Source organism: Labrus bergylta, chromosome 22, assembly GCF_963930695.1.
Source record: "Labrus bergylta chromosome 22, fLabBer1.1, whole genome shotgun sequence".
Taxonomy (NCBI): Eukaryota; Metazoa; Chordata; class Actinopteri; order Labriformes; family Labridae; genus Labrus; species Labrus bergylta.
The window spans coordinates 7832799-7859712 of NC_089216.1; the positions used below are offsets into that span (position 1 = coordinate 7832799).

At 41.8% G+C, this 26914-nt stretch overlaps 1 protein-coding gene across 2 annotated transcripts in view; it reads left to right on the top strand.

Annotated features, from left to right (window-relative positions):
• Window positions 1-25857, top strand: part of slc8a4b (solute carrier family 8 member 4b) — a 98130-nt gene extending 72273 nt beyond the window's left edge. The window contains exons 12-17 of one of the 2 annotated variants that reach the window (XM_065950112.1): window positions 9342-9448; window positions 13241-13365; window positions 14108-14143; window positions 14855-14954; window positions 15888-16160; window positions 19189-25857. In XM_065950112.1, the coding sequence (XP_065806184.1) occupies window positions 9342-9448; window positions 13241-13365; window positions 14108-14143; window positions 14855-14954; window positions 15888-16160; window positions 19189-19568 (1021 nt within the window). In that variant the 3' untranslated portion in view covers window positions 19569-25857. The remainder of the gene's footprint in view (window positions 1-9341; window positions 9449-13240; window positions 13366-14107; window positions 14144-14854; window positions 14955-15887; window positions 16161-19188) is intronic. The other variant, XM_065950111.1, reaches the window with a different exon arrangement.
• The last annotated feature ends 1057 nt before the right edge of the window (window positions 25858-26914 follow it).

The following is a 26914-nucleotide window of genomic DNA, read 5'->3' on the forward strand; positions in this document are numbered from 1 at the left end:
TTGCAATGTGTGCAGAGTTTGACATTTAAATAGTTACATAAGGCAAAATGTTTCATATTGATCCAAAAAGTCTCATTTGAACTTAAATTGATAACTTAATGTTGCCTGGAAAATGAAGAAAACATTCAAGAAACACAAGTGGATAGATGAGGAATATGTGCTGTTATTGCACTGCAGCTGTTATCCACATAGCATTTGGTTTTACAAGTACACTAGATGTGTGAAGAAATGCACAGTGTGTTAATTTACAGCTCCCTTTCCCTCGGCTGCCTGTTCCTCATGCCTGGAGGTCAGAGTGAATCACAGCCTTGTGAATAAATGATCATTATTATTATTATTATTCATTCAAAGTGAGATGTCTCGAGTTGTGTCTTTTATCTCGTCATTTTTTTCCCCGTGCTTTCTGAGAATGATGCAAAATGGCTGACGACATAAGCTGTTACATAAACTCTTACATAAAGCCAAAAGTGTTTGGTCAAACCCCTGACCCATAATGAAACGAGCCGCTTCAGAATCGCTCTCAACTGACTCACAGATTCATGCGCTCTTATGAGGGTTGGCCGATTCCCTTTTGGAGGCAAGCAGTTATGTGATTCTTTTTTTTTTCTCCTCCAAAACCCTCGTCCCCTCTGTCAGGAGTCTTTGCTCATTTTTTTTCTAAATGAACCAAACTACACAAAGCTGCCATGTGTGAGCTCGCTGAGAGAGTCCGAGTTGAGATGTCTGCCTGTCTCATATGATCGATGTCATGAGCCTCAAACCTTAAAGCCAAGCCCTCAATCCCATGCTCCCCGTACCGTCAGGGAGAATCTAGATCTCTGTAATTAGTATGCAAAAGAGAGAAGGTTTAAATGAACTGAATGTGTTTATGTTAAACAGACTGTTGAGTCACAGTCATATGCAGAAATGCACTGGCTGTTCACTAAACACCAACTCACTTCCATCTTTTTAAATTTTGAATGCCTTCACATTCCCCGGCATGTTGCCTCTAGCCGTCACATTTTTTTTTTTTCTTTTGCGAAAAACAGGTACAAGTGCAAGTTTTGTCCTGGTGAGACCTGCTGAAAGTAACACATCGCATACGAGGTGCGAGGTGCGAGGTGGCAACGAATGTGCATCTGTTGCCGATTCCAACACATAAAGCAGCTGGAGAAATGGAGCACATGTCAATCTCAAGCTTTTAATGAAAACACCACATTAGATAATAATGTTTTTTTTTGCAGCTAATCCTCTCATATTTGATTCTACCCTTCATTTCTTCATGTAACTTGTTCCTGTCAAACTCCGTCTTAGTCTACGCGGACTGTCTTCTCTAAACCTCGTCCATCTCCTCGTCCATTAGTTTATTTCCCCTTCTTCTCAGAGCTGATAAGAGTTTTGTAACTCCTATATGGATTACCGCACATCATGCATATTTATTTGTGTGGGTATGTATGCGTGACGTCATTTGTGACATAAGTTAATCCAACACAGTTTACTGCAGAGTGACGGGCATTAGTGTATGAGGCTGATCTGAGGACAGACCAAAGCATGTGCACCACATGAGGCGTTTAGGTGACTTTGACGTACGTGTATATATGTGAATGTGTTTCTATGGAGGGGGGGGGGAGGGGTTGTGTTGCAACTTTATATCCTCTTGTCTTCATGGTTTCCACGGCAACCATACATTCCTCCATATAACTGCCCATAAGTGTTCAGATTCTAACACCCATCCTCCCTTCCATCTCCTCTCATCTCTCGCTCGCCCTCTTTCCTGGACGTCATCACACACTGGGGTTTGTGCAGCCTGAGCTGGATGTATGATTGTATAACGAGGTGTTGCAGCTTTTTTTCCACCATATGGTAGATCCTCCTATCTGTACATTTAGTCTAGGGCTTCACCCAATTATTGTGCAAGAACAATCCCGGCAATGGATGGATGTGGAATCCATTATGAAGTTGTGTCTACAGCAATCGAAATGGCATGTAGATTGCAGAGTGTATAATGAAATGTTCAATATGATGTGCAAACTTCTGAATGACAAATGTAGAAATGACAGATGGACTCACAGTCTTTTGGTGTATCACACTTTAAACATATTATTTGATCATTTAAAGAGCTGTCAGTAAGTTTTTTTTTATGAATAATAACAAGTACAAACAAAGCCACATGTAGCCCTGATATATTCATGCAGGTCAAATACGACAAAACCCCAATAAAAAAAGAAGCATTTGAATTTTGTATTTCTAAAGACGTACATGACATGCCTTTTAAAACTCTCGCTACATCACAGTCTAGATGTTTGTAGTCAAGCTTTGACATTTAAAACTTAGTTCTTTGTCTTTCTGTATCAGTCCAATAACTACCTGCAACATGACTGTCGGTCAGTTCTCGCTTCACGTTCCTAAAATTCACAACATCCGAAAAAACGACATCTAATTAGGACAGTTGTTGTAGGCCTACACCAATCAAAATGTTTTGCCTAAGCTTACCCAATCGTAACATCTGTAGCCGATAAAGCATGTAAACAAACACCAGCTGTGCTAACAGAGCGGATAAATCCCTGAATTACCCGCGAGTGCAGCCTGCCGTGAAGTCGTTTCCAAAAAGCAGTTTGAGTCCTTAGAGGTGGGCATGTGTCAGAGAGATGTTTGTGGAAATAAAAACCTCCTCTACCATTTAGGTGGAGAACCAGACAGTGTTGTCGATGTGATATTTAAAGTGTGATGGGTCACCTGTGCCCTGCCTATATTGGATTTACCATGTGAGACCCACACCCCACCCCCCTCCCCTCGCCTCAATCCTAAAATAATCTCACCCAAACTATCCATCTCTGTCATCCCACACCCACCCGGGACGCAACTTTATTACTCACCACAGCTGGAGACCGCTTAGCTCGGGTGTGAATGTGGCAGAGAGAGTTTGTATTTTGTGGTGTTTCTCATTACGTGCTTTGTGATATCATTAAGAAGGGTAATATCTCTCCCCTCAAGAGCTTTTTATCTCTCCGCCTCTCTCAGTTGGCCTCCCTCAAATTATTTTGTTTTCTGCCTCCACTCCGATGAGAAGAGCTGAATGGAGGTTTTCTTTGAGCCTACCTGCTCCTGTAGAAGTTTGTGTGGGTGAAAAAGAAAGAGTCGGACAATCTCAGATCATCTGCACCATGTTCTGCCTCTCTGCTGTACTATCTGTAAAAACTGGAAATCTGCTGTCGCTCAGAATCCTATGAAGTACCATGTTCGCAATTTTCACACTGATAACTACATTTTGAAGTCCTGATAATTTGACAATCGACCATGTAGAGTTATCACATTAAGTGTCGAGCACTGGGATTTTGGCTGATTTGGTAAAGTAGTATCACTACTCAAATTATCAGCAATAAAGTTAGTTCAAGTGAGGCTTCTGAGTTCAAGTTAAAAGTGCATTAATATAACTCTGCTCTAAGTTTTCGTCACTCACACAACTCCTGAACACTCCCAGAAGGGAGCGGGAAAAAAAGGATTGAGATCTTCTGTTCGTTATGAAAAATAGGTTTTCCAAAGAAACATGACAACCAAATAATGACCAGGTAAAATTAATATTTGTGTCAAAGTAAAGCTAAAAACTGAGCCAAACTGTTGAACTTGTGTCTGACTTGTAACACTCGTCTGTCCAAAAAGACTCCAACTACTAGACTGAAAAAAGCTAAGCTGTATACGATTTTTAGCTAGCTCGGCTTATTTGAAAATAATTGTTTGTCTGTCTCCTGAAATTAAGAAAATGTGATTATTCTTCAACTTAATAGTCCATATATAGTTTCAGGAATTCTGAATAACTCATGATACAGGAAACACCAGCTAATGTAATTAGCTTAGCTAGCTAGCGTAGAAAAGACAACAAAACGTTAACTTTCATCTTTGCCACTGTTTGTAATTCTAAATCTTTTAAATGGGTTTTCTTTCTTTTACTGACAAATTTAAAAACTCAAATGACAGTTCCAGTTCCGAATCCTAACGCAAGTTGTAAAATGTGGAAACAGTTTGTTTTTTGCGTCACCTCTCCACAGATTGTTTGTGGAGAGAGGGGCTTTGCAGAGCAGAAGGGAAAGTATGTTTTGTTTAAGTAACTCAACGGCTGTGTAACTTGCATTATTGTCAAACTTTTAACATCTCATCTATTAAATTTGACGATCTTTATACAACTTTTTTTGAGTGTGTGTGTGAGAGGGAGAGAGTAAGACAGATTTAAGGGCTCCACAAAAAGCAGTAACGGTAAACCAGGAGTGTGTGTGTGTGTGTATAAATCAACCTCACTCAAGACAACAAGCTTTTTGCTGCTGCAATTTTTTCTCTCTGAAACACGCGCTTACACACACACTTCCAAAGCACAGAAATAATGGCGGGCCATCTTTCAATGCCTGAGAGCACACACACACACACACAAACACAAACACTCGGCATCCAGTGATTGTAAATCAAAAGTGAAACTGGTGCCAGAAGAAAATGGAAAGAGACGGAGACAAAGATAAAAAGAGACTGACTGTCCATTAAGTAATACGTTGAGGTCTCAGCTAATCAAATCAAACTGTCGCTCAATCATTCAATTCTATGAGAACTTTGGAGACATACGCAAACACACACACACACACACAAACAAACACACAATCCCTGCAGCAATATAAAAACTTATCCATTCAACTGATTTAGAGCCCACTTGTTTCTGTATCAGGCTTTTCAATCAACAATACCTTTTGTTGACCTCCCCCCCCCTACTCAGCCACTCCCTTCTCCGCTGTTGTGTTCAGTCTCTATTTCTGGCACAGTTCTGCGTTCGATGAAATGGGTTTGTGTGGGTCCTTGTGTTTTGTGTCAGCCTGTCGACAGTTCGGAGCTCTGATGCTCGGCTACTGTCTGACAGAACTTTCAGGGGAGCAGGTGTCAAAAAGTAACAAGGTGGAAAGAAAGTTGGAAGGCAAGACAGAAAAAGTGATGGAGGAATCAAGTTGTGTGTTACATTTTGTATCAGAAGGGAAAAGAAGAAGATATACGTTTTCTCTGTAATTCTGATTAAAGTTGTCAATTGGTTATAATAATCATAAATGCTAAAGAATCTTGTTGGCCTATAAATGTAAGAATTTGTCTCTTGTATTCACTATGTCTACACTAATTGTACATTTTTGGCATCTTGAATAATTTTGAACCAGGTTTGGAATAAACAGTGTCCGACAGGGCAAAGGTGCTCCAGAGGTGATTACCGTTAGCAAAAACAACAACACAACTATGATGCAGATAAAAATACAAACAGCTAAACCATCCATTATCTTTTTACCGCTTTTCCCGTTGGGGGAAACGTATCCTCGTTTGACTATCCTCCTAACCAATCATTACGACTCATTTATTCTGCACACATTTTGGATGGTGCCTGGTACCTTGTTATGACTTTGGCTCCAGGTGTTCCAGGTGAACAAGGCCAATATACAACAGTAGGCTTGAACAGCTGCAGACCACTGATTAGTCATAGGGAATTTATCATCCTGGTAGAAAAACCCTGAAACCATAAAATACTTTCACATGCATACACCTGTGTCTAGACAAACAACGTGTCATACAGTTTAAGTCATTTGAATCATAATTACAATGAATAAAGTTTATTCGGAGCTAACTTTAAAAGTGTAAAAGTAGTGAGACCTGAAAATCCAGCCCCAGTTTGCACAAACCCCAACGGTTTAGCGGTATGAATTGAAAGATCTGAAATATATACAGTAGCCTATACAGTTTAATGATTTACTACATATAAGTAGCTTAGTTTAGGATTATTGAGTCAAAGTAAGAATATCCAAAGTTCTTGCCCATGTTTTATAAATGCAACCCCACGCTTTGGTAGAGCATTCTTTAAAAGGCTCTACGAAGAGTAAATTAGTTACTGTAAAATACACATTTCTACTTTTCTACTTCTTTGAGGAATTAACCTTGTGCCAAATTCCTGCCTGTGTTTAAACACTGAAGATACAACCCAGGGGACAAACACTGCAGTTTCACTAGTATTCAGCTGGGAACCATATCGACATGGAACTTGTACCATCTGCAGTGGAAAGTGATGTCTAGAATCTAGTAGGAAGTCTAGATGAGGAGTCCATGAGCTAACCCTTGTTTTTCGTTTTGGATACACTGTTGATCAACGGTGAAAACAACATTTTTACTACATTGAGCCACACCTGTCGTTTTTGTAGTAAGGATTGAAAAAATTAATTTCTCTTGGTGTCAAATCAACTGAAATGAACCAGACTACTCTGCATCCGTATGAAGAGCTTCATTAGCCTTTTCATCACATCAAAAGAAACAAACTCAGCCCTGGGCTACCGCTGGAAACTCCCCAGAACCAGGACTGTTTCTTTGGAGTCTGTGATGTTGGAGCAGTTTTAGGAACGCAAACGCTATCAAGGCTAGGAAGATGTTAAACAGAATTGATTGTTTTTATACCAATTAGAGGTTTTCTCAGATGTGTAATTGAAGACTGATGCTGGGAAAGAATATACATCCTCCCCTGAAGACGCATGATGAGATGTTCTGATTAAATGAATGCGAGTGAATCCACAGCTAAAAGAAACCAGGCAAAGATGAATTATGTTTGTGTGATGAACCCATTGACTGTTATATGTCATGTCAGTGCTTCTGGTGTAGTCAGTGGTTATTACCATCATAACTGGAGAAATGAGAACGAGGTTGAAGTAGGAGATGACGTCTAAGACCAGGTTGTTAGCTTCAGATATCCATTTATAGTTATTCCTAAAAGCCTTGAGAGTGGTCAGCTGAAAGTAGCTGTAGATGGGAGCAGTGATTACATGAAGATCTTCAGATTTTGTATTCACATGCGGAACGTGTCTGCGGAGATGCATGTGATAACAGTCAGAGAAAGGCAAAGACAGAAGAGGACAGCATGGGAAAGGGCGGGCTAAAAATGAAAGCACAGGGTCTGGGATATAGATGGAGAGAGGAGAGCACAGATGGGAGCGCTGCTACAACCAGCACCAACTATGAATAATGAAAGCATTACTGTCTGCAGCTATGCGTGTGTGTGAGAGTGTGTGTGTAAATTGGCTAGATTAATTCATACGTATGTTTCCAATTCCCCAAAGCATTAACCAGGAACATGTTTTGCTATTAAAACATGAGTCAGCGTGGGGGGCTGTTCATGCAAAGCACAGTATGTGTCATGTGTATGATGTGCAACATGTAAACATGAGCGGATCATATTGGGTTATGTGATTCGTCTGTGTTTGCACATGCAAGGTAAGCTTAAAAATGGGTATAGGCGTGTGTGTGTGTGTGTGTGTGTGTGTGTGTGTGTGTGTGTGTGTGTTTACTCTTGTCTCCCTGAGTGAACTCGATGTGTGTTGAGTTGTAACCCTTCACATCTCAGTGGAGTCCATGCATTACTCACGCTCCCCTCTCGACCTCCTTCTGTATCCTCTATTTTTTCCCTCCTACGTCCTTTAGTCCGGTCTATTTACATGTTTCTAAATCTCTTTTATATCCCTCCCCCCCCTCTCTGCTTTCTTTACCGCTCCCTATTCTCCACTCCTCTGCCTTTCCTTTTCCTTTTCCTTTTCGAGCTCAGTGTGCATTACGCTGCTAAACTAAAGAGGCTAACGCTGACAGATTTACATGTGAAAATGTCCCGTTTTATTTTCTATATGTGGGTTGGTTACAGCTGTTTGCAGCACATTACAGAAATGAAAATGAATTGAAGTAATGAAGGGGCCACATCCACCAGGCAAAGTGTTCTCTGTTTGAATGTGCACATGTGTGTGTCTGTGTTGAGTCATCAATATTACACTTACGCACCTGTAAGTCATTTTATATATTCAAACACAGGTACCTCCTCTTGGACACCTTTGTCATTTTTCATGTCTTAATTCATTTTCTTAATTTGTTCTGATGTTGTTGTTGTTGTTGTTGTTGTTCTCATCTGTTGGTTCTCCCCTGCACTTCTGTCATGTTAAATATTTCAGTTCACGTTAATCATAATATCTGTTTTTCCTGCACAATGAAGAACTCTACAGCCAGATGTCTGGAAGTAATGAAAGAAAAGAAACCAGCTGTGACATTTACAAAAAAAAAGATATTCTACCCTCCTTCTTCCGTGCCACTTGTTTTTCACTAAATGGGATTGCATGTTGGTTTTTTTTTTTGTTTTTTTCAGCTCTTGTTTCACATCTGACTGAACAATACTTTCATTTATTCTCCGGCACAGTTGAGAGTTGTCTGCTCCACCTGATATGACTTTGGAAAATAGAAAATCCAGCCAGCTTTGCCCACTGTGACTGTGACAGCTCGCCGATAAAAAAAAAGGGGGAAAAAAAAATGCTTTTCCACTTCTCCACGCACTCTTTCCTCTCCTCCTCTCCTCCCCTCCTCCCCTCATGCTTGCCTCTGTCAAACCAAAAGCCTGTTTGTGGTGTCAGAGTCAACATGGCTGACAGTGAAGCGTATGACGATGACACAACCAGGTGGAAACGCACACTATCTCTCCCGGCATGTCTGTCAAATACAGACCGAGTGGTTGAGATAAACATTTGATACACTGATGGAAACAGGACAAACTGATGCAACATCCATGAGAACAAAATGAATACACACTCCATACATAATCACCTTTTCATACACTTTTAGAAGTTAACCATCAGAAGGAACTTTCTGACTTTAAGGTCTCCTTTTTTTTTCTTTTTTTTTTTACTGCAGACGACTCAAAATAACATCCCAACACGACCAGCCATGAAACACACTTGCTGGTGCGATCTTTTGAGTTATTCATCTGCACACTCAAGTTCTTGTTGTCTCATGTAAAGTATCTCACACACGTTTTATCATTAGTTAGAATAATGAGGCGTCTGGTAACCATGACATCGCCTGTGCACTTGATGCTACTTTTTAATATCCCCAAACCCCTTATTAAATATTCTTGTTAGCGTGTGGTTGTTGTGGTATTCCATCAGAACTCTCCCCCCCGGGAGTGTCCCCCTTATTAAAAGTGTTTCTAACTGTGGCTGTGCTGTGGATTGCATCACTGTCAGCTTGAGAGAAAAAAATGTATTAGGTCCCAGGGGAGGGAAGTAAGCATCCACACGTTGTGTCCGAGTGGATTATGATAACTTGGACTTCATCATCTCCTGCTAGAAGAAGAGAGTACATTTCAACCTGTTCATTTGTGCGTCTCATAATACACTGAATGTGCTGCAACCGACAGGGTGAGGCCCCCTGAGTTTTAATGGACCGCTCCAAACACACGCTGCTTATAATGAGGGAGAGCATCAAACTGAAAAGGTTAATCATGTAGAATCCACTTTCTGACTCTCATCCGACTCGTCTCCTTTTTCTAACAGGAAGATCATCGAGGTGAAGATCATCGATGACGAGGAGTATGAGAAGAACAAGGCCTTCACCATCGAGCTGGGAGAGCCCGTTCTGTTGGAGATTGGGCAGAAACATGGTGGGTGTTTTTGTGTGTGCGGGGCTGTTAACGAGAGGAGACAGAAACAAGGAGAAAGTGACGGACAGAATCTTAGTTTAATCGCCTTTTATAATCAGGGTGAGACCTGCGCTGATGTTTGAAACTTCCCATCATTTGTTACCCTTCTTGATGACAAAACAAATAGTCACAGAATCATCAGAACTATTTCATGAACTAAGCAACACGCAGAAAAAGTTTCGCAGCCCTTTCCTACCTTTACACCCATTTTGTCATGTTCCCACCTTAGTGTTAGCTCTACACTGTCATGTCCAATCTTATGAATTCACACAGCTACCGTATTAACCCCCGAAAACGTCTAAGCCCTTCAACTTTTTAAGAAATGTAGGAAGCTTCAGTGGAAATGTTAAAGGGCTCATTACAGCAGGCAGGAAGCTAATCTCTGGAAGGTAACTCCAGGCTGAAAAAGAACGAGCGCTCAAAGTCAACAAGGAAGGAGTTCCTGCTGCTTGTTCTGCTTTGACCTTTCCGCTCTAATGAATTTCCCCCAAAAAAGTGGAAAGTTTTTATGATAAAGGAAAAGACAACCTGGTGTAACTTCACATGTGACATTTCACTTCAGAGAGACATTTTTTCCACGCCTCATTTAAATTCCTTTTAACTCTCGTCTTTCTTAATTCTGTTCTTTTCTCTCTAATTGACTCTTGATTGCAGCACAGTGTGTGTTAGCACTTCACAGTCAAACCAGTTTATATTCATGCATCCAACCCTCTGATACACTGGTGGTTCTCAATAGGAGAGCGCTTACAAAAGGTTGAACGGGACAGAACTTCAAATAAGTAAAGCCAAACATCTAAAGCCCTGTTTCCACCAAGCGGTTCAGTACAGTTCGGTCCGGTAAACCCTGATCGTGCTTGCGTTTACACAGCCAACCGTACACTTACACATCACCACGTCACGGCAGTGTAGAAACCCTATAAATTCAACAAAGAAGAAGAAGAAGAAGAACGCAACACAGGAAAGAGACCACAAACAAATCAACCAATGAGAATGGTTCCTGTTTGAGAACAACAGCAGAAGAGTTTGACGAAGAGGCGTTAAAAGTTTGAAACACCAAAAAGATCCTAACACCTTTTTCCAATTTAGTCAACTAAACATCGTATTCCTCTTAGCCCAAATTTACAAACTGCACAATAATTCAAAAGCTCTGAATCGTGTTTTCCTGAAAGTAAGTCTGACACGTCGTACATTGTGCACTTTGCACCATGCTCTGTAGAACATGCACTCCTTTAAATAGTACCGTCTCTCTCTCTTACATACACTATGAGATCTGTAAATTACGTGGGGGCAACAAGGGCAATCATGATGCAACGGCCTAAATGATTTCAGGGGAAGGGAAAACATGGCAACAGATTCATATTAAAGAACGCATGACGCTGGAGTCCACAGACTTGGAAAGAAGGAAATCTCTCCAGATGAAACAAGGTCATGCAATCAGCTGCATTAACATTAAATACACTACTGTACAAACACATGAACGATGCAAAGTCAAAAACACACAAGCCCAGAAACCAACCGCTGAAGGTAATCGCTGCTAATCCAGCCATCTCAACAGATGTGCTTCAGGCATCTGGATCTCTTTACATGACGTTAGAGAGACGAGAAGAGGCAATGAAATGATGTTATCTGATAACTTAATTATCAGATAACATGACGATAAAATGCTGCCGTAGCAAAAACAAATCTTTATGACATGGAAAAAGACTATTCTTAATGAAAGTTTTTTCATTAAGAACAGTCTCTGATTGAGAGATAGCATACAAAACCGTTGAGTGCGTTTTAAGTTAGCTGTACTATGACCTGACTCAGCCCGGTGACCGGCTCCGAGTACAGGGTTGTGTTAAGCTCCAGGTCCCACCAGCCAGAGCTCGCCCCCGCCGAATCCCCACTCAGGTCACACACCGATCCCCGACATTCCTCACCCAAGCGTTTCAGTGTTGTACCTGAACGCATCGCTCTTCACCTCCTGTGTAGAGATGCAGATGGAGTCCCTCGGTGGAGTAAGGGTCTCCACTCCAGATGTCAGTCATTGGGGAGCCAGCAGCCCGGGTCATGTTTGATTACAGAAGAGGAAGAATAGGTTTTATAACAAACAGATGACATTTATACACATGCACACTCACTCAGCAGAACACGCACTGTATCCCATACAGTGCAGGGCATTTCAATTACATCAGTTCGACACTGATGGAAGCTGACTCAGTTAATGGCTGTCACAGTGCATGAAGAGGGGGTGTGAGACATGCAGTGCGAGTGGCGGGATGCATGGTGGAACATATGGTAATGGAGAGAGGTAGAACGCTTGTTTCATGGTAGGAAATGTAAATTCCTCGAGGGAATTCATATTTGTAATAACATGGAGTGCCTAATAGCTTTAACTTTCCCAGTGGAACATGGCTGTATAAATATGAGCATTTAACATTGCAGACTTTAATGACTCTGTACGCACGGTGTTAAAAATGATACAGGAAGCCAGAACATTTTTTTAAAAAACAATTTACGCTGCTCTTGTCAAAATCAGGTGAATGGTGATTTGGGTTTCAGCTGAATGCATGAACTCTGAAGCCGATCCCAGCTGTCACTGGGTGAGAAGCGGGGTACACCCTGGACTGTTCACCAGTCAATCACAGGCCTGACATATGGAGGCAGATCCATCAGCCACACTCGCATTCACACCAACGGGCAATTTAGAGACACCACTTGACCTAACAAGCGAGTCCATGGACTGTGGGAGAGAGCTGGCGTACCCAGAGGGAACCCGCCAATGCATGCGTGGGGGAGAACATGTGAACTCCATACAGAGAGGCTCCTGTCAGACCGGGATTCTGAACCAGGAACCTCCTCTCTGTGAGGCAACCGCGCTAACCACTACACCGCCGTGCAGCCAATCTTGAACTTATTGCAGATTTGAAATGGTTTTCCACCTCTGTGCTTTACGTTTGTTAAGCAGAGACATTTTCATTGCCGCCAATTTGAAAAGAGCAGCCGGGTTACCTGATAGAAACCTCCATCTGAACCCTTGAGATATTTCTCAGTCATTACTCAGAGGGTAACAGTGTTAGGGACACAGGGAGGCAAACCTGATGGTGAGCGGAGGGTTCCCGTACACTCTTACAGTCATATCATGCTCAGTGAAACCTTCTGCAGTAGCTCTGCACGAGTTACAAATTCAGAAAAGTGTCTTGTTGATCTCGCCCTGTTGTCTGTGAAAAGCCTCAGTTCAGCATCTGTCCCGCGCAGGTGATTTCGCTAACTGTGTCTTTACATCCCTGCAAGCCCACTCTCTTGCGATTCGCAACCTATGCAGAAACTTGGGAATGTGCGACGTCCTTGTTCTGCTGTGCCTCGCATATGACCGTGTGAAGAGTTCGGTGACATTGCGATGTCACAGAGTGTCCAGAAACCCGGTGAATAGAGTAGAGCTCTGTGGACTGAGGGATTACTCCAACATACTTTAACCTTCTGGTTGAAATCTTTTACCACTATGAGTATGACTATCCAACACTGCAACAATATATCTACATGACAGTATAATACCCTGCCATCAAGTTGAAAGGTGAGCGGGGTCAGTTTTTCAAAACGGGCTATTAAATCAGAAATGGAAGCAGAAGAGTTCTGTACATGGAATTAGTGACCCACTTAGGTCCACAGGATCATAAAGCCCACATCTGTCCCACATCATCGGGGCTTTATAACCTCTGCACAGTTACACCACCCCCCCACTGACCCATGGGTTTCTCTTGTCTCCTATAGGCGACTCCAACGAAAACAAGCCAGTGGTTGGAGCAGAGGAGGAAGAGGTGGCCAAGATGGGCTGTCCCAGTCTGGGCGAACACACACAAGTAGAGGTGGTCATAGAAGAGTCCTATGAGTTTAAGGTAAGTGTGTGTCTGCTTGTGCTCACGCCACAAGTACATTTCTTTTAACAGCAGTGTGTGTGCAAGCATTCTCTTCATGTGTGCACGACGGAAGCTCTGCAGTCTGAACCATCAGCTAATCACTTTCATGTTGAAGTCTTGGGATAACCATCAGTTTGGCTGCAGGGAGAGAAAAAAAAAAAAAAAAACCTCCAGAAAACTGACCTCAAATGCAAATTGGATCTAAAAATTATTTAATGTGAGTGCCTGCTGCTCCGGTTCAGAGGATGAATAATTCATTTTGTTAGCATGTAATGGATTCTCTAATGAGAAGCTTGTCATTTGGGTGGCAGAGTTGCAAAAGAAAACAAATAAGCTACTCCAGCTGTCATCTTGTTTCAGAAGGGGAAAAAAAAAGCCGGCCTCAGAAGAAGGAAGGTTTCTGCATGGTAGATCGCTCATCCAGCAAACAAGACATAAGACACTGTAACCATGTTTCTTATGTATAGCAAAAGAAAAACAAGTTTCAAACTAGAGTTGTTTGTCTCACATTCAGCTCGCATTACTCTGCTTGCATCAGTTTATGTTTATTCTGCTTCTTTTCACGTCATTTTGCCTCCAACTTGTGTTAACCAATCATACTTAGAATTCATTTTTGTGTCTCACATTTCATTTGCTCATCTGTCTGTTTGTGTCATTTTGCCATTATGTGTTTGTGTGTGTGTTTGTGTGTGTGTGTGTGTGTGTGTGTGTGTGTGTGCAGAGAGCAGTAAATGAGCTTCTTTGGCGTTCTGACAAGGTTATACATCATTCACACTCTGTACTTTTTTCTGTGCATGCAATCTTCTATCTATTACTCCAGCTCTGAGATGTTGTAATGGGCTTTCTATATAGAGTGTCACGTCTTATAACCCCCCGCCGGAATCTATTTAACCTCTCTCATTTTGACTGATAATGTACAGGACATTTTATGTTTTATTTTCGCATTGTCTTTAAGGTGTTAGAAAGTCAATCACGCAGGGTTTGCTCCTATCAGTGGTGCTCTGATAGCTGCAGCGAGCTTTTTCTCACCAACCTCTGCCCCGCTGCTTTAAGCAGAAATCCCAACACGTCTGCCTGCAGGTTCCTAGATTTCACAGGAAGCATCACACTCAATTACCCAGCATCGTATTTATTAGCACATCTCATACCTCAAACAGTCAGTGTTACAAAACACAGATTTTTTTTAAGTGTGTCTTTCAGAGTGGGGAGCTAATTGATTAGTGGAAAAGAGCGTTTTCACCTTTCTGTGTCTGTGTGTGGATTAACATCTTGAGGGTTTTTATCTTTCCTGTTCTGCCTGGTTCTTATGCTCTTGCACGTTTGCCTTTGTGTGCTCGTGTTCTGTGTGTGTGTGTGTGTGTGTGTGTGTGTGTGTGTGTGTGTGTGTGTGTGTGTGTGTGTGTGTGTGTGTGTGTGTGTGTGTGTGTGTGTGTGTGTGTGTGTGTATTTGTTTGTTTCTGTGCTTTAGAGTACGGTGGATAAGTTGATCAAGAAGACGAACCTGGCCTTGGTGGTTGGAAGCAGCAGCTGGAGAGAACAATTCGTCAATGCTGTTACTGTCAGTGCAGGTAATACACACACACACACACACACACACACACACACACACACACACGCACACGCACACGCACACACACACACACACAGAACATAAGTCATCATTTTGATTAATGAAAAGTGGTTTTGTTTGACATCTGTCTTGACTGAATGTTGAAACAGTGATGGATGATGGAAAGAACGCTGCCTCATGATGTGTTTTCAGTATAATTTGAGTCCCTTGTTGTTCAGGTTTCAGAGTTGTTACAGCTCCTTAATACCCCGTATGTGGACTCTCTTTCTCTGTTAACACTAGTCTCAGACCTGCTTTAAGGAAACACAGGGGGATGGTAAATGTGCAAAGCCCCGTCCTTGCCAAGAGTACCAATACCATTTCCCCTTCTGTATTCTTACTGTTACAGCCAACAGCTACTAAAGCGTAGCTTAGCATAATGACTGGCGAGAGGGGAGCTGTTGGCAGGTAGACCTGTTTGCTTTTGGACAGAGCCAGGGTAGCTGTCCAGCTCGGGTCCTCATACTAATCTGAGATTATCAGCACCTGGCTCAGTATAAAAGTGTTAGAGTACCTATCATCCGATGGAGCTGAAACCTTTGTGTTATGACTTTATAGTTTTTTTTATTTAAGTTTTGGAAAATGAAGAAATGGTCGGGCACATTTCCCGTTTATTCAGGTTTTAAACGAGGGCTGTTGTTGTGACGCTTTTCAACGTGTATCACCCAAAAAAGTTGAATTCTAGCTTTTTGAGTACTAGTTTTATTTTTTCCCCTTGGGTAAGTTTGTTTTTGTTCAATGACATTTTGTAATGTTGCTGCTGTTCTGTCGACCTCTGACACTGCAGAGTCCCTGTCTTCTTCCTTTCTCCTTGATTCATTGGTTTATTTTTTTCGTCCTCTGTATCCTTCTCTTTCTTCAACTCCCCATTCGCCTCCGATGCGCCTTGAAGGAGACGACGATGAGGAGGAGAGCGGCGAGGAGAGGCTGCCGTCCTGCTTCGACTACATTATGCACTTCCTCACCGTGTTCTGGAAGGTTCTGTTCGCCTTCGTCCCGCCCACGGAGTACTGGAACGGCTGGGCCTGCTTCATCGTCTCCATATCGCTCATCGGAGTCCTCACGGCCGTCACCGGAGATCTGGCCTCACACTTCGGCTGCACGATAGGACTGAAGGACTCGGTGACAGCTGTGGTGTTTGTCGCCCTGGGGACTTCAGTGCCAGGTGAGATAGAGCGGCTGGATGTGTGTGTGGAGACATTTCTGTCATAAAACATACTTCTGTCTCACCTTTTTTAAATTAACTTCGCTTAAAATCACACCAAATCACCAAATCACTCCTTGGGCAAGACACTAAACCTCAAGTTGCTCCCTCTGCTGAATGTGTATGACGGGGTGAGCTACTTCTGATGGTTACTTCACACAGCAGCCTCTACCATGTGTAGGTGTGACCGGCGGTGTAAAAAGCACTTTGAGTATTCAGAAGACTAGAAAAAGACCCAGAAAGAAACAGTCCCCCAAATTGACAGACCAAAAAAGAGGCTGATCCCTTCTCCTCTATCTGATTTCAATAACAGCCGCTCCTCGGTAAAGCCTGGCCGGAAATCAAAATTGAATTGTGAAACGGTGGCTCCTCCACAGCCCATCCAGCCCGGCGGGCCTGTCTCCGCCTGAAGGGGACGTGTTTGTCCCGGGGGCTTTAATTCAATTCCCTCCCTCATCCTCTCGTCAGAGCCGCTTTATTGTTGGCCCTCCGTGTGATTTATAGAAACGGCTCCTCTGCTCCCCTTCCCGGCGCTAACTTTGATGGCTCGCAGCGAAGGGGTGTCGGGGAAAGTGGAAACTGAATCAATTTTTTTCGTCAGCGGCCGTATTATATTGCACATGCATTTGGAGGAATAAAGGCGGATTTGATTTGGGTTAACTGCGTGTTTTTCTGTCGCGAAACAGGTCGGCGCTCTTTGCTGCTTCTGTTCTATTCCTGCTATCATGCTCAGTATCACTCCTATTATCATTTCTTTTCATTCGTTCTTCACCCTCCATCTTTTCTTTCCCCCTTCCTCCGTCTGTCTCTCCTCACACTCTCGCCCTCACTTATCTGCTACACTTGCTCTTGAGCCCTAGTCCGGTCAATTTATTATTCCGACTCGCTCCCTCTCTTCCCTCCCTCCCTCTCTTCCCTCCTCTTATTGGCTGTTATGTTTTCACTATGGTATCATCCATCATTCTGAAGCGTGTGTGCGCCGTGGTGCCGGGATGTGTCTATGTGGGAGAATAAAAACACATTTTCCGCCGATGAAGTGATGCAATGTTTGGATGCAGCAAGTCCTGCAGGTCATTATAACTTTCACTGGGAGTGTGAGCACCCTCGTGTGTGTGTGTGTGTGAGAGAGAGAATCTCATCGCCTCGTAGGCTTATTAGCAGCATTCACCTCCTCCCTTGTTTCCTACTTTTCTTCCTCGCAGCCTTTGCCTTTATAAAAGGGTTAGGGTTCTGTATTATTTCATTGGAGACTCACTCCAGGATTATCCAGCCACTTCCAGCAGATGTGCAGACTCAGGCGATTAGTGAGCCATTTGCATGAACCGAGAGAGTCTTGACTGTTGGTATGGTTTTACGATAAAGACGCCTAAAAGACACGTGTGCTCCCCCAGTTCAGGGACAACATATGGACACATTTTCAAACCAGGAAACAGCCATGCACTATCTGTTCTAACAGCAAACTCATTTCAGTTCTGATTTCGGCATGTTTGGGGTTATTTTTGCACCAAACAGTTTTTAATGACATATCAATCATGCCAAAGCAATTTTCAGGCTACTGGAAGCTGAAGCGGTGCAGTAATAACTCGCAGTAATGCTCATTTAAATTGCCATTTCTGGGCTTGGCTTACAGAAACAGTCCGTGTGCTCAGTGATAGACTGCTGTGGAGTGTAAGCCTGTGCAGAGGGGGCTGGAAGTGTGAGGAAAGGTTTCACTCATGTCAAATAGAAAGGGTGAATCCATGGTCCTGTTAACGCAACGTGCCTGTAGCTGCAAATATAGACGGCCTCTCCAGATGTGTTTGCAGCAAAAGATGAGATACAGGCAATATTACGAGGTCAACAAAAAGAGGCATCATACTGTTTCTATCACTTTAAGAAAAAACAGTACACATGTTGTGTAGTTTGGGTCTCTAAGGAGGTCACTATAATCAGGAATACAAATTAAGTAAAGGTAGTGTGTGGCACTGAGTCTCATTATGTAAGTCTGATCTAATGTGTTGGCAGCATGAAATGTGCAGTTCCATCTCATCCGCTCTGTGTGTGTACAAGCACTAACTTTTCATTTCTTTTTGTGTGGTCTGTAACAAACAGGATTACAACTTACCCCCCCCACCAAGAAAGTTTGGAGGCTTTTTTTTTTTTTTTTTTTTTTTTTGCATGTTGGGATATGAATTTTCCACAAATCTGGCTGACGCTCAAATGAGAATTGAGGCTCATCTCACCAGCATGTCTAAAAATAGAAATAAGCCAAGACAGGCGTGCAGAAACTGGCAGCCCCGGTGTTTCATGGCAGCCCAGTTGTCGAGTCTGCACATGTTACACCGTTCCCTCCAAATGTTAAGCATCTAAGGCTCCACACATACAGCATTTTGCAGCATCGACTAACATCTGTTCTGTTCAGTAAGAAAACCAATTTACAACTGTGGATTACAGAAAATGTTCTTAAAAATAAGACTACGTTGTGTTTAAGTCTTTAGATGAAAAGATGTAACTGACACCTGAGATTTAGTGAACGCAAAACAACGAAGGCTTCATACTAGTAAAGCATCCAAGTGGTTACAATGCAAGTTGATTTAAATAATCTAAAATGCATTCGCCTTCGGTAAAATGAAAGTAAGCACAAGGATTTTTGCTGGAGGAACAGGACGCTATCTGAGGTGATCAGCTGGCTTGTTAGCTCGCCTCTAGCTACCATAGGCTTACAACAAATCTGATCGTTTAATGTGTAACATAAGAACTGCCAAAAGGAGTGTATTGCTGCAGCCACAGGAGCTTATCACGACTTATTTACTTATTATTCTGAGCTTAGCTTAGTTTTTCAAAGCTTAGCAGGTTCTGCTTTTAAGCTTCTTCACCATTTTTTGTGTTTCCCTTCGTCTCAACAAACGGAGATACTGACCCATTGTCGGACAGAATAAGGGTTAAGATTAAGAAGATGTATGTATATAATGTTGGCACATGATCCATTTATTTTCCGTCTCTCATCCAGACACATTCGCCAGCAAGGTTGCTGCTATCCAGGACCAATACGCCGACGCCTCCATCGGAAACGTCACCGGCTCCAACGCCGTGAACGTGTTCCTCGGCATCGGGGTGGCCTGGACCATCGCTGCCGTCGTCTGGCGCTCCAAGGGCATGCCGTTCAAGGTGGACCCGGGTAATCTGGCCTTCTCCGTCACCCTCTTCACCATCCTGGCCGTCGTGTGCGTGCTCACGCTGCTGTATCGGCGGCGGGCGACGGTGGCCGGCGGCGAGCTCGGCGGGCCGCGGACTTGCAAGATGATCACGTCGATGATGTTCATCTCCCTGTGGCTGCTTTACATCCTGCTGGCTTCGCTGGAGGCCTACTGCCACCTGCCAGTGTTTTAAAAGGAAAGAGGAGCGAGGAGGGGCGAGAGACACTGCCAACAGGAAGAAAAAGAGAGAGAGGGATGGAGTGTTCAAAGACGAGAGGAGGAAACACAGAAGTGCAAAGTGGAGGGAAATGGGCAGATTCTTATATTTAAACAGAGTCTGCATATCTTTCATTTCCTTCTTGTTACAAATGTCTCAGACGGACATTTATTTATTTTTTCTGAAACAGAGCCTTTACCATAATGAAAATCTATCAATCTCTAACTATATGTAAAGTTAACTTTATCCAGTGATGAGGAAGAAGAAAAAGAGAGTCTACATGAAGAATTCATGAACATAAAGCTGGGAAGATAAAATTGCAAAGCAGGTTTTTTTTTTTAAGAGTGCTTTTATGTAGTTCCAGTTTACTGCCAAACATCTAGGATAGGAGACAGCAAGGAGAGCTGTTAGCCAATCAGCAGACCTCTGAACGTGTGAACAAAGGGAAAAGGGGGTTAAAGGTTAAAAAGTTGAAAAGTTGAGAGAGGAAGTTGGAGGCAACAAACTTTGAGAAAGTCTGCATACAGTAAAGTCATCGAGTAAAAGAAGAGGAATATATGGGCACCTCCTCACTCACTCACTCTCCCTCTCTCTCTATCTCTCTCTCTCACTCTCTCTCTCTGTCTTCACGGAGCGAGGACATTGGTTTCTCCTATTCTACCAACTGAACTCTGTATCATAACATCAAAAGACTTTTAACTCATTTCCCCCAATTGTACTCACATAAACGCACACTTTGGGGCCCTCAGGTGAATCTGCGGAGGACGAACACTCACTAACTTGTGATCGTGCAGGCGAGATAAAAACGGACAACCTCTTCGTCTCGATCTTTTTTTTTTTCTTTCTTCTTCTTCTCTTCTTGAATACACTGTGCAAAAATCATCCTTTCATCCTACGAGAAGCCGCAAAAACACACACATCCACCGTCCACTACCTTTCCTCCAAACACTCCACAGACTGTACACACTCCCCCCCTCCCCCCCCCCTTTGCCTTACTGTAACCCACCTGTAGGAAACTGTCTGAAAGTTGTGATAATTGCAGTAGTCACCACGACCCTCTCTCAATCGAGCCAATCCCAAAGCCCGCCCCCTTTGTTTCTTTATTTTGCCAATGAACAGCCTCGTGGAGGACAAACACCCTCTCCTCTTTTTTTTTTTTTTTTCTAAACTTTTCAATGGCGTCACGTGTTGATGTTGTTACCGTGCAATTGTAAAAAAAAAAAAAAAAAAAGGAAAAAAGACATATATGTATATATATATATATATATAGTGTAAAGAGATGGAGATGGATGTGATATCAAGATGTTGGATTGGCAGCTGCTGTGAGAAACTTGGATGGAGAAATGGAAAAGATGTTGAATAAGCGGTGCCAACAAGCACTGCGCATTGCGAGGTACACTGTTTACACTCGAAAAAAGACGCGTTCAAACGCTGGGAGAGAAACACATGAGCGAGCGGAGAAGAGGATGCAACGCCAAGAAGAATAAACTAACAGGACAATAAAAGGACCAGTCAGAATGAAGGATCGGACCTGTCAGTGTTTTGACAAATCAAAACGATGAACATATCCAGTGTTTCTAATTGTACATTATAATATAAACAAACTTTGATGGATGTGTGTGAGAAAACTCTGATATATAGCTTAAGTGAAGTCCCCCTCTTTGTAAGGAGAAAACCCCTGGAGGAGGAAAGAGCTTGGAAGCATGGAGGCTTCGTGTGCCCATTTTCTCTGAAACACAGTTCAAGAAAACCTTTTAAAGAAATCCATCACAAGGGTGGGGGGGGGGGGGGGGACGGTCGCCCTATGACGACCACAAAAAGCGGTCATGACTCACAGACGGGGGAGAATAAGTCGGATGCTCTGAGGGGAAAATGTACGGCAGCTCTGAAATATCACATAACCGGTTCAGCAGAAGTTGTAATGTTTGCGATGTTTCTTTGAAGTCGTAACGAGAAAAAAAAAAAAAAATCACAAGTCTCTGTTATCCAAAGATTTCATAGAAGAACACTGTCACGGATTACAGTCCATTTGAAGTGTGCAGTTTTAACTCGTGCAAGTCCCGTGAGCTGCCAGTTTTAGTTTGAAAAAAAAAAACACAAAACCTGCAAAATGAAATTCTTTAATGTGTACACACACTACAGAAAAATGTGAGTAACCATTGGTATTATTTATGGGACTGAGCCTGTATCAAAAGCTGTGCTATATTTTTGTTTTTCTGTGAAGTCTGCTGATGGCGTGAGTGAAACTGAAAGTAAGATTTATGAAACATTTAAGAAGAGACTGTTTTGCCACATCTGAAATCGACCTTTTTTTTTTCTCATGTGTGTGTTGTTGACGTGTGGCATCCAGGTTTACATTATGTCCGTGTTAACACCCCTGCTGTGCCCTGTGGCTGCTTTGAAGCTTGACAGAAGGACTGGCTTGTCAGTGCAAATAATTGTTAAATGCATTCCTCTTGTTAACAACAGCACAGAAAGAAAAACTCTCCCCCTCCGCTAACTGCCCAAAAGGCTTTTTTTTTGTGATCTTCAAAGAAAGTCTCCAGAGAAAACAATAATTAAACTCTGTGTTTTTACCTCCGTTCACTGAGAGGAGGGAAAAAAGGGACTGGAAACAACAATTTACCTGCCCACCGTCCGCTTTGTTAAATATGGACAAATTACCCACTGCTCTCATCCCTTTGGAAACACACAGCCAGCTCAGACGTTACCGGGCTAAACAAAAGCAATCCCTTCCAAAGGTGAATGCTTGTACAAATGGGAGATAAGTGGTTATTTGGAGCTGAGTAAAATGCCAATATCCCCCCCACCCTTCTTTCAAATGTGACTCTTGAAATGCCAAACAAATACCTTACAGCTGTAAAGGAAAAGATAAGTGTTATATTATAAACTGTGACGGTAGAAAGTCAGTGAAACAACACTGAAAGCTTCACTGATTTCTGCAACAACTGGTGTTCACCTGAGAATCCCCGGTTTTAGACGTCTTAGAATATTTCTTGGCTGCAAATATTTTTACATTTGTGTTAAGAGGTATGTTCCACCTCGCACAGGAGCCGCCCTGAAGAGAGATTTAGTGACCAGCTCAGAGACATTTCTGCACGTAATGCCGTAATGTGCTTGCAGTGCCGTAACCAGGATTTTAAAAGTGCAGAGATCATTTACCCCCCCCCTTACCCCCCTTGTGTTTTTTTTTATATTATATTTTGGCCACCTATGTCGACTTTGCCATGCTATCTAGCATTGTCACAGCAGGTATAGCAGTGACAATGTTAAGACTTCTGCCTCTGCTTTAGTTAAGCTAAGATTTGTTAATGGGCTCCAAACCACTAGCACTAAAGCACTCACCACGAAAAGTACGGTGGAGACGATCCAGAATGTCATTCGTTATTTCGTCAGTAACAAGAGTGCTTATGAATTTAAATTTCTCTTCTTTATGAAAAGTGAAGAAATTAGCTGAACGATTGGAATTTGTTATAAAGATAACATGAATGCACTACATTTCAGGGCAAGACATTCAATATTTTGTTCCACTCCAAACCGTTAAGTTTACATAGGGAATAATCAGGCAGTCACTGGGGTCATCGTCTTGGTAACAGGAATGTTTGTACAGTAGAGTTTGGGAGAAGTTTGGGGTCTTTTGAAACTTACAAAAAAAATATAAAATACAATGTCCAAGAGCTAATCGTGGCTAAAATGACTGGAAACTTAAAGGTTTCATACTAATCATGAAAAGATCTCTTAAGCGACAGGAGTTCACCCGACATAAAAAGGTCGTCAGCCACTTGCCAGTATTGACTTAACTGGAGTGCTTTTGAACGGTTCCTGGCCTGCTGTGACACCAGGATGCATGTCGGGTCAAACAGTTTTTTTTTATCAATGAGCTCTGTAACAGTTGGCAGTTTAAGAATGAGTGGGCAGGATAATAGTGCTGCTGACGCCACAGGAACACAAGAATACAGGGACCGATTTAGAAATGTAGGCTTTAAAAGGGTTGATAAGCCTTGCTGGAGGACGGGTGTGTGCGTGTGTGTGCGTGTGCGTGTGCGTGTGTGTGTGTGTGTGTGTGTATGTGTGTGTGTGCATGCTTTCTATAAGTGAGTGAAGAAATGCAGCCATATTTTTAGTCTTTTGCCTGTTGCTTAGCGACCATCGCTCTGTAAGCAGTTGTCTTCTTGACTGTTGCCGTTGTGTGTGACATTGTGTGCGTGTCACTCTTTTGATGCTTCTCATTTTGTCTGCTGGCCCTTCTTCTAGTCAACATGACAATATGGATTTTACTTTTTCCCCTCTCTGCGGGTGAACTTCAACACATATCGCTGACCTCCTGTTACTTTTTTTTTTTTTTTTCCTTAATGTTCCTTGTGCCTCCCCTTGTTTGCATGTGTTTCCATTGTGTGTAGATCTGCATGCCTGTTTGTGCCTTTGTGTGAGTGTGCTTGTGTGTGTGTGTGTCGGTTGGTGTTGTAATCTCCTTATAAGGGCTCGCCCTGTGTGTCCCCGGCCGAGTCTCATACGTAGATTAATGAATAAGAATGCCAACCTGACCCACTGTAAAAAACAGTTCTGAGAAGAAGACTAAAACGTAATTATTTCCTTTGTTTCAGATCATGGGTTGCTTGTTTGACTTGTTGTACGCGTGCATGAGTGTGTGCAAGGAGTGTATACAGGCAAAGTTATGTTCTCTCCTGAGTTTGACATGAATAAATTATTTGTTAAATTATTTCTGTTGGGTTGAACTTGGAGGCTGGCTGTGACGGTAATGCTATTTCTATTTAAATAATATTTCTAATGACATTGATATCTCTAACTTTGTGTCCTCTAGTTTTAAATCTTAACAGCTGTAGTGTTAGATTTCAGACCCTTGTACAAATATCAGGGGCGTGTCCAGACTTTTTTTGGACTGGGGTGGCCCAACTGTGACACTGACTTATCCAGGGGTGGCCTGAAGTGTGATACGTGCACAAACTCACACACATAAATATATCAATTAGTTACCCTTTCCAACTCCTCCTCCTTCACCGATCACATCTTGTTATGTAAAACGAGATAAAGGCAACATTAGCAAAACTTTTTTAATGACACTGAAATTATTGTATCTTCAATTTCACAATTTAAAGTGCTTAAAAGGTGCATGTAAACTCCAGCCCACTAACTTGCCATGTTTTTGTCACGACAGATAATTAACAAGATAATTTGCAATTTAGGAATTTTGGGGTGGCTAATCATATTTCTAAGGGGGGCCTTGACACCCCTGGCCATAGCTCTGGTCACGCCCCTGATAAATATGGATTTATTTTTATTTATTTTTTTTAAAGGTTGTGAGTTGAAGTCCCTCAAAAGTATTCCCCTATCTCTTTTTAATGATGTTGTTAAATTATCTACCTATTGCCTTTAAAAGGTTATGCTCCTCAGCTCCATACTTCACAGTAAAAAGCAAAACTGTTCATTGATGATGGCTGCTTCGGTTAACGTTCAGACACATTTAAAGGTTTTGTTCTTTGAACACAACAGTCATACTACAAATAAATAATCAGTATTTCCATACAACTCAGTGTTCGTACTTTTGTCACATTTGCAGATTTGGATTTGCAGCCCAGATTTGTGTCTGTGTTTGAGAGAGAAAAAGTGAATCTGACACCGTGAGACTTCTGTTTATTAGCCACTATATATTCAGCTGTGTTTCTTTTCTTTCCTTGTCTCACTCTGCTATTGGCCACTACCACATAGATATTTATATATTTAATCCATTTCTACTCTTCATTTTGTTAATATATCATATAGCCCTATTTATGATGTCACAAAGTGCTTTTGATATAAATATCTGGTGTGTTTTTTTTTCATTCATTTTATGATCATTATGATTATATTGTATATTTTTGTTGCATTTGTTTCCATTGTTTTGTGTTGTTATGGTGATTTGTTTTCTATAAAAAAAAGTCCTCAGAAACAAGAACGAATTAGCATAGTAAACATTTTCAGTGTGCTCTTATCCTTTTTATTGTGAATGAAAGTGGAAGAGAGTGAGTGTGAGTGGATGCGTTCATTTCTTTCGATCATTCCGTCCTTGAGTGTGTCGCTGCATGAATTAAACTCATTCTGAAAAACAGTGTTGATGTTGGAAACGTGGTAGTAAAGAGTAAAGTATTTTTAAAAGCTGAAAAATGATATGACATGAAAAATGTTATAGATGTTTACGAAGACCAAACTTTTCTTTTGTTCTTTTTTTTCTCTCAAAGATGAAATAAACTTGACTGGCAAATGCTCAGCAGTGTCTGTTTCTTCTTTAAAGGGACGACGGAGAAGTCTTCACTCATTACGGCTGAGGAGATTATTCAAATGAAGATGCTCACTTCTCTAAATGCCTATCAATTAGCTAATGATCTGCAGTAATCATATTTAGTATAAACTGATTAAAGCTGCTAGTTAATCAGCCACAGCCTTACTTTATATTCTTATTTTCAGGAAACCTTTTTGTTTTTAAGCACCTTTGTTCATATGTGTTTTGTTTAGTTACTAAACAATTCAAAAGCGGGGAATTATTATCATTGTCCAATTCCCTACATTCATACACATATACAGAATGGCAGCTAAATGAAGACAGTGAGTATTAATGGATACTTGGAGAACAGGAGTTGAATGATCTCCTGAGCCACAGATCACTCGTGGAGGTTGAGATGCTGATAAATAAAACTTATACATGACAAATACCTTCCTTTGTTTTCGCTAAAACACACAAGATGATGCTTAATAGTTGGAATTTGATAAATAGCCTATGTGGCTCTGACTCTTATATTTTATCACCAATCTTCCAAACAGTGGAGAGTATCACTGTCTGGAAAATAAAAGATTGGATCTCATGCCAAAGTTGTATTTTAAAATGAGACCAAAGCCACTTGATTGTTCTGAACTCGACAGTTAAACCCTTAAATTAGATTTAGCTGAACTTTAGGATGCGCTTCATATTTGCTTCAGGCTCAATGCTAATGTCAGTTTGTTAACATGCATATGCTCCACCCTTTCATTTTCTTCACCTCCTTTTTTTTTTACTTTTCTTTTCCCCTCTTCATTTTCTTCCCCTCATAACGTATGCCAATGAAGCATCCCAGAGTCCTGTACTGATGAACGTACACACAGAGGGGATATATCACGGTGCACACATATATCTGTGCACAGCTAATGAAAAATGTGTCTTTGTTAACCATTTATCTGTTAACACAGTTGTTCACTCTGATAGCAGTTAAATAGTTAATTACATTAATAAGTCACTGAATTAAGTTCTTGTAACGGGTTTTATCAAAAAGACCACCAAAGCGTCCACTTTT